Source organism: Solanum stenotomum, unplaced genomic scaffold (assembly GCF_019186545.1).
Source record: "Solanum stenotomum isolate F172 unplaced genomic scaffold, ASM1918654v1 scaffold25951, whole genome shotgun sequence".
NCBI classification, from domain to species: Eukaryota; Viridiplantae; Streptophyta; class Magnoliopsida; order Solanales; family Solanaceae; genus Solanum; species Solanum stenotomum.
This window is the reverse complement of record NW_026028803.1, coordinates 129,146-138,104: the sequence shown is the minus strand read 5'-3', so window position 1 is coordinate 138,104 and position 8,959 is coordinate 129,146. Positions and strand designations below refer to the sequence as shown.

At 34.9% G+C, this 8,959-nt stretch overlaps 1 protein-coding gene and 1 non-coding gene across 2 annotated transcripts; one reads left to right on the top strand and one right to left on the bottom strand.

Moving 5' to 3' along the window:
- The first annotated feature begins 429 nt into the window (after positions 1-429).
- LOC125851454 (U1 spliceosomal RNA) lies at positions 430-590 on the top strand. Its single transcript, XR_007444910.1, has one exon. It is a non-coding gene; the product is annotated as a U1 spliceosomal RNA (small nuclear RNA).
- Positions 591-5,858: 5,268 nt separating this feature from the next.
- Positions 5,859-7,582, bottom strand: LOC125851451 (F-box protein At5g65850-like). The gene is made up of 2 exons (XM_049531244.1): positions 6,877-7,582; positions 5,859-5,989 (listed from the first exon to the last, which is right to left on the bottom strand). The coding sequence occupies exons 1-2, from the start codon at positions 7,580-7,582 to the stop codon at positions 5,859-5,861; spliced, it is 837 nt and encodes a 278-aa protein (XP_049387201.1).
- Between the last annotated feature and the right edge of the window lie 1,377 nt (positions 7,583-8,959).

The window sequence follows — 8,959 nt, the reverse complement described above, 5'->3', positions numbered from 1 at the left end:
TCTTCGTCTTTATTCTCCTGTTTTCTAAATTATAAATGTCATTCTTTACTTTTCAAGGTCAAGTTGAACCATTTCGAAGATTAAAAACATGTAGATTACTAGTTTTTTTTTAGAAAAATACCAAGTAAGTTGTTTTAAATTATCAATGTGTGGTACTATGTAGCGATGAAGAATGATACTTTATTCAAATATTACATTCATCAAAATAATAGGATACAATACATTATCGAAATATATTAGCTACCATTCAAACAAAGTGTAATTAAGTACTTGGTCAATCAAAAATACAATCCGTTAAATAGAAAGAAAAAAACAAAGAGAAACTGATTAGAATGATATATCTCTCATGAATTATGTCCCACATCGTCATTTAAGAGAAAGCGGAGCAAAAGCTGTAGTATAACTAATGGGCCGAGCAGATCGGAAAACATACTTACCTTGACGGGGTCAATGGGCGATCAATAAGACCCATGGCCTAGGCTTGTGACCTCCATTGCACTTTGGAGGGATGCCTGCCTAAGGTCGGCTCAAGTGGTTGAGCCTACATCATAATTTGTTGCTGAGGGGGCCTGCGTTCTCGCGGCCCCTGCCCAATACTAAGACCAAAATTTGTTTGGCGCCCATCTAAATTTACAAATAAGCCCTTCGGCTTCATATGAGCCCCCCCCGATAGTGAATAGTTTCAGCCTTAACTTATCATGCATAGTGTAATATGTCTTTTAGCAGTAATTAACACTTTTTATATATGTCTCTAAAGTCTTTAGCATATTGGATTTAATGACTCTTAACTAATGAGGGTAAAAACTTTAACACTCTTTGTTATTGTGTCTATTTATTGCCGCTAAAGCTAAAAGTTGTTTTTGTTATAATGCATGACACCTATTTTCTTTAGGAGGAGTTAAAAGATTAATAAATAAAAGGGTTAAAAAGTGGGAAGAAAGAAAAAATATTATTCAAAATGATGGGACGATATATTAGCAGGCAATAGGTCCCATTCAACTTAGAAATTGCACTCAAAGAAGTTTACCTATAAAACGCATAGGACACATGCGATTTACTAAGTATATCGAATAGATTTGGTTTATTTTGAGGGTAGGTTAAAAATAATCTCGTAAATATGTATTATATAATTTTTATCCTTTATGTTTATCAAAAGATAACACTTTTTGTATTTAGCAAATATTTAACAATTTATATTTGTTAGATTTGATGAAAATAATGAAAATTTTTAAAGAGTCTATTTTGAATTGACTTTTGATTTATTTTTATAATTTTAGCTTAAAACAAATGTTTATAAGTACTTTTTTAAATTAGTTTGTTACAACCTAAAAATCAAGGTCATGATGGCATACACCCCTAGAAAATCCCCAAAATGGTGTGTAAGCTGAAAGAATCACACATGGGAGACTCTCGAAAGGAGGTCAGGCCACAAATAATAGAAAAACAACAAGGAATATCTCAAAACCCTGTAGCATAAATATAAAGAACATCTAATACATTTCTAGAATCTGAAATACATTTCAAGTCTTCGAAAGGAAAGTTAAAGACTTTAAATGATAGATAGAAACTAATGGCGATCCGAAAAGTAGGATCTCACCACAACTTCGAAAGAGAGAATTTTGCTAGATCAAATCAACTGCACCGAGACTCACCTTGACTAGGATATGCAATGCACATGTACTCAGTAGATTAGGTAGGCTGACTCAATATAAAGAACTAAACAAACTTAAAAATAAACTATGAATGCTTCCACCTACATGTGAAAAAGTCCCATAACCAATTTATATAGAACGACGTGAAATAAAGTAAACACATAAGAGGACAGATAATAGTTAGATCAGCACACAACCAAGTTACATAACCCAACAAGACTGACCAATGTGATGCGATGAGATGATGACATGATGACATGATGTGATGGTATCAAGGTCGTAGCACAACATGTCGTATACAACTTACCGAACATTTAACTTCCAAAAAGGGACTCATAGGGGACTCGCAATCCATATACCAATCTCATAATCTCAATAACTCATCAACTTGCCACCTAACTCATGGTTACAGATATAAGTAGATGTCATATTTTCTTTCTAAAAAAGATAATATTTCCCTACTTTCTCATATCTCCATAACTCATGATATGTTGCATGAGGATGAATGCATCACAACACATACAACACGAAGGCTTAATCAGTTTATCAAGCATTTCAAATAGTATTAAGTTTTCAAACTTAACAGGTCAAGAAACATTTCTCAAATGATAGGGATAGTGGAGAAAATCATTTCAAACCAACTTTTTCCATTTAAAAAAACATTTTATTCATTTTAAGATGGTTCAAAAATCAACTCAAGCTCCTAAATTAGGCATCACCACGTCATTATAAAGATAGGTCACACAACCTCTTGCTCGGGCAATACTCAAATAGCACAAACTTCCCACAACAATTAATAGCATCACACAAGTCTCCACACATGTCAAAAATCACGAATAGACATTATACGAATTAAAACAGGGAGGTCAACACTTACCAACTTCTAAAACACATACTACAACTCATTTCACATTTGACTTCCTAAGAACAGGTTAATTGCTCATCTTAGTCTAAAAGAGGAATAACCAAACCTACCTCAAACCGAAACTTCACTCAAACAATTCTATTGGAGCAATTTCTCAACCACACAATCACTGGAACGATCCTCAATCATCAAAAATGGAAAGAGTTCATCAAAAGGAGTCCAATGATACCCATATTGATAGAATTTGAAGCCGGCAGTAAAATAGTCCAAAAATAACTTCGGAAATTAAAAGGGTAAAATTGGTTTTTTACTTGAAAATCAAGTTCTACAAGCCAAGAGAAATTCGTGGTTGAGTCCATTGAAAACAAGCTAGAAACGAGCTCCAAATCATGAAAATACCAAATTCAAACTTAAGGGAGAAAACCCCAAAACTCACACTGAAATCATGATTTAAAGATATGTTCGGAAGGTAAAAATTGAGGAAATTGATAAAGACACTTACCTAAGTAAATCTCCTCAAGAGACCCCTAAAATATCTCCTCTCCTAAGCTCCCAACTAAGTGAAAAATGGTGGAAGATGAAAAATGGGATAAATTTCTGAATATGGACCAAGTGTTGTGAGCACGGACCAAGTGCTATGTAATGACCCGAAGGTCATTTTGGTAATTTTTCGTGAAAATGACTATTTTTCCCTTTCGGTAGTTGCCCCGAGTCCCATGTTTTGTGGTTGTAAAGTTAGTTTGAGGAAAAGTTGGTAAAAAGTTGAGTTTTTGAGAAGTTGAGTTTTTATGAGTTAAAGTTGATTAAAAAGAGCTTTTTCGAGTTATTTGGAGTTTCGGGACTCGGATCGGATTTCCTTCGATTTCGGCAGTTTTAGAATGTCGAAACGGGTCTGTGTGAAGTTACGGAGTTGAATTTGGAGTTGAAACGAAGAATTGAGGTCCTAAGTTGCTAAAGTTGTGAAATTTTGATAAAGAGTTGACTTTGGTCAACATATGAGGTTCCGAGGCTCAGATTGAAATTCCGAGAGTACCGTTGGTTTCGGGAGGCGATTCTAAGTCTAGAATGAGTCTTGGTTGAATTTTTAGACGCTCCGTTTGAGTTTCGAATTTTTTTGGCGTTAAACTAGTTTCTTGGCATCTTATTGAATTTCGGGTCAAGGAGTCCTCGAATTCAAATTCCGACGGTTCCATTGAGTCCGGAACGTCGAATTTAGTGGGGGTACATATTTAGTTTGTGTGCACGAGATTCCGAACGAATCCCGAGGGTCCAACGGGGACTTAAACTTTGGTGTTATTGTTGTGTTTCAGCTGCAATAGCAGTCCTTTTTAAGTCAAAAAAAAGTAGCCATTTTCCCCCAACTTGAAAAATACCCATTTCTCCATTTTTAGACTTTGAGAGCTCGAAAATAGGTGATTTCAAGTGGGTTTTCGCAAGGAATTCATTGGGTAAGTTATTTCCAACTTATATCTTTGATTTCCATCGATTATTTATGGATTTTAACATCAAAATTTGAGATCTCAACTGAAAAATTTGGGGGTTTTTGCCTAATCCGAATTTAATAGAAAATTTGAGTTTGTGAACTCATTTCAACTCCTTTTTCGAAACGGTTTTCACTATTGGATTCTAAATTTCTTGGGGAACATTTTTCACTAAAAATTTCCAGATTTCGAGAATATTTTTCGGAACGAGATTTTTTTGACCATTTTACCCTTTTCTCCAAATTTCACGATATTGGTGTTGTTAGATTCGTATTGATTGTGAGATTCCATTTATGAATAGATTGTGGTGATTTGGAGCGTGCTCGGAAGGGTAAAACTCAAATTTGAGTTACTAGTTGAAGTGTTTTGAGGCAAGTGACTTCTAAACTTTGTTAAACTCTTAGACTACACATGACTACTTTCCTAATTGTGTTGGGGAGTAATGGGGATTGAGGATGAGTTTTATTTGTTGATTGAAATTGTTGTAATTGAAAGATGGGGAATAAAACGAGCTAAATGTGTTATATGTGACTTGAATTTGTTGAATAAGTCATGTGATAACTGATATTGAGGGGATAGAAGAGCATGAGTAGGCTATGATTGATACAGACATTGATGTTGAGACAGATGATGTGTAATACTATGATGTGGTCGTGATATGGTTGTGATTGAGACAGATGATGTGTAATACTATGATGTGGTCGTGATATGGTTGTGATTGAGACAGATGATGTGTAATACTATGATGTGATCGTGATATGGTTGTGATTGAGACAGATGATGTGTAATACTATGATGTGATCGTGATATGATTGTGATTGATGACATGTGCATATTCATTATTCATCCCATGTGTGAACTATCTGTTGCATGAGTTCTGAGACACTGATATGAGGATGGATGGATATGAGACACAGTTGAGACTAGCTCCGGCTAGAGATATATGAGATGGACTAGCTCCGGCTAGCGATTTGGATGCCGATGGGATCTGGTTCCGGCGGTGATACATGGTCCATGTGTGGCCCCCATGGGTTCTGATTTGAGTATTCAGCGCGGACTGATTACGTCAACAGATGTGTATCGTAGGACAGACATGCATCACGACTACATGACATCATTATTGCATTTGCATCGCATTTGACTTCATCTTTGTCTGTGGTGTGTGGATTTTACCTATTTGCCCCTCTTCATGTGATATATGATCTATTTGCTCTTACATGAGGATATGAGGTTGATGTTGAGACACTGTTGGATATATCTGTTGATTATGAATTGTGTAGTATAGGTTGTTGGTTCGCTGTTAGAATGAAGTTTCGGTGGTTCGGTTGGGATTGAAAGGAGTTGTTTGTAGCTGCTAGTTTAGCTTAGTTTAGTGTTACTTGCGAGTACCTGTTGCTTTTGGTACTCACCCTTGCTTCTACACAGTTGTGTAGGTTGACAGCTCTATCAGATCCGGCTTATTACTCATCTTCAGATTAGAGCTTCCAGACTTACTTGAGAGGTAGCGGTTCATTCCAGACGTGCCCTCAAGTTATCTATATTTACTGTTCTGTTCTATTCTAGAACTTTACTATGAGACTTGTATATTTTATTCAGATTCTGTATTAGAGGTTTGTACATGTGACAACCAATTCTGGGGTTATGTTGAGTTTATTTAAAGACTTCCGCTTATCTTTCTATCCTATTCTTGTTTTATAAATTCTGTATCGTCGGGTTTTTGGGTGTTAGGCTGACGTGTCCGGTGGAGTTTGGGCACGTGCCATCACATCTGGTTTTGGGGTGTGACATGCTACAAACACGGCCTAGTAGGCCACTCAGGGTCGCGAACGCGGGAACATCTCCGCAATCGTGGAGCACTTTTTACACTCGAATGCGACCATTCCTCCCACGAACATGGTGCCCAGGCACTTTCCTCCCACGAACGCCTAAGGGACCCGCGACCAGACACCAGAAACCAGCAAAAAGGCTTAAGTCCAAGTCTCCGTCGGACTCTGAAAATTATTCAGAATTCGATAAAAATAAATTGGACATGCTACCCTACTAAAATCGGCATTTCGGACTCAATGAAATCGTCAAATTTTTGAAAAGAAGTGAAATTATGGAATTACCCTCCCAGACCACTCTTAAGGCTTAAATCTCAACTTCTCACCCAAACGCCCAAAACTCAATCCAAGGCCTCGGAAACCTTACAACCCACTCTTCTAGCACAAACTCGACGTTTCAGACATGATGAAACTAACGGAATTCCCATCCGACACTCGAAATTCAAAATGTTGACCGAAGTCAATTCTATCTAGAATTCTCAACTCAAGAGAGGTCAAATCACCAAAAACACACTCGATCACCTCGGGGACCACACCAACCATTCCCGAAATACAAACTAAGCATACAAACTCGATCTACAGCGGAAGGCTAAAATGGGAATTTCACAAGAAATGGAACATTACATAGTCAAACACTCCAAAATTTCTTAGAAACTATTTTGGCTTTAAAACACCTAAAATAAGTCAATTCTAGCTGTTAATCATAAATATTAAGAAAGTCACATCGAATCCAAAAATATGTAATATAAATCTTGAACACCCTTAACGAAAGCACTGCATAGCCCTATGAATTGCAATGTAACACAATATGTAGTACTCTGTTCAGGCAATATAGGCTGATGCTAATTAAGGCATGAATAAGGAGAATATAAACACTATTACAGAAGCTCATGAAACGTTTTAATTCAGAAACAAATTGCATATTCTTTCAACTGGAAAGAGGCTTTCATCATAACAATAAATTTCGTTGATCGAACTCTGTTCTGAAAACCCTTGGATTTCAAAATTTCTCCATCTCTTTTCTGTGACATTGTAACATAAACAGATGAATTGACCTGACGCAAGCTTGTTGGTGAATAAAATCTCTCCGTCACAAGTTCCGCAAAATGTTAGTCGTTTATATTCTGGACTTTCTGCTGGAATTTCAATCATATGTTTCTCCCATTCTTCTTTTCCTAAAATCCACAGATCAAAATTGCCTTCCAAGTACCAAATTTTCTTATTAAGGATTGCTAATTTCCCATTCACTTTTAATATGTAATAATAATTACTCCCACCTATCATGTGTTCATCTAACGAATTCATCATTCTGAAATTTTCACTTTTAACATCAAACCCTAATACGAATATTTTAGGCTTACTGTAACTCAACATATAGATAACTCCACTAACACAAACTGCATTCATACCAACAAAATCAGTAATACCTTTAATCTCTCTCCATGATTCTTCGTCTCTACCTAAAGTAAAAACCCAATTTCTTGTAGGCTTTGCAAATCCGTTAATTGTCATCAACACTTTATACGTCTTTTCTTCTGGATCAAAACCCATTGAACAGAAATACTCAGCACAATCAATTTTAGGACATTCTTTCAAGCGGGGAAGAGATCTTACAACTTTCGTACTAGGATTGCAAATTGCAACACCGTCCACGTTGCGCATCGAGCAGCAAAACAAACCATTAACGCACATTATATAGTTGTAGAAGAGTTTTTCACAAAAATTATCAATATGAAGAGGAGAGACTTTTCCTTCTTCCATTGTGTACAACTTTGCACGTTGGCGCACAATGTATTTGATTCTACTCCTACTACGACATTGATGTATATCCACAAAAAATGATTCGCATACCAGAGAATTATAAAATTTGGAAACGGATTTAAAACGCATTAACGACTTGACAGGAAGGATCGAGAATATATCAAAAATTATATCTCGAGGAATTGATATTTTTAGTGCGGTAGGCTCCATCGTCATGCTGAAAGTTTCATAGAGTTTTGGTAAAAGTAAGGAACCCTTTGCCTTTTAATTCTGTTATTTTGCTTTCCTTATCAAAAAAGGAATTGGAAATTTTAATACTTCCTTGATTTTATTTAGGAGACATTCCTATTAGAGTACGTTTTTCTAAATATATATAGATATATATTGTCATCTAAATAAAAAATAATGATGAGGTTAATTTAAAATAAAAATTAAGTTTTATAATAGTAATATTTTTAGTAGAAATAGGATATATTTAAAAAGAAAAATAAAAAACAAGGCGAATGTGATAATAAGCCAAAAAACAATCGTCATTAGGGATTGAACCCAAGTGACTGGAAGGAATACTTACCACTATACTACAACAACCTTGTTGTTCAATTGGATGGACAATATTTAATTGATATACAAAAATGTTGACATAAATATTATTTTCCTTAAGTCTTATGATATTTGTCCTTTTCACTTCCCAACTATCAAAAGAAATTTATTATGATCAACAATGTTATAAAATATTATGGTATGAATATCTACTACACCACGAAGTTAGTATGACTAATTATCTTCATTACTTTCCTCCATTATGAAGATAACCTCCACCTTTATGACCATTAATCTTGTAACCTTTCACTTCCATAACCTTCTCCATTATATTCATGTTAATGTCATGTTTATGACTAATCTTTTGTTTGCTTCTATGTTAAACTATAAATAAAGGCATACAAAATCATATTGTATAAACTTGAAATTTGGTGAACACTTGAAAGAAAGAAATTAGTTTATATTATTCCTCTTGTCTTATATCTTCTAATTGTCTTCCTCTTTATATTGTTCTTTTGTTCTTAAGTTTTACAACATGTTATCAGCATGAATATTCTACCATTGCAAGATTTAAGCAAAGTAAATAAAAGAAGGTAAATTGTGTTTATTTTTCTCTCGGGAACAAGGTAAATTATTGTGGAATTTATTTTATATTTTACTTGTGAACAAGGTGAACGATTAATATTATTGTTATTTTTTCACCTATGACTATATATACTTTCTTTTGTATGTGAAACTTATTTTATATTTTATTTATGATTATACCACTACTAAAAAAACAGTGAATACTGAGCTAAAAATTTCCGACCTCAAATGGAGGTCGGTAATTTCCAACTT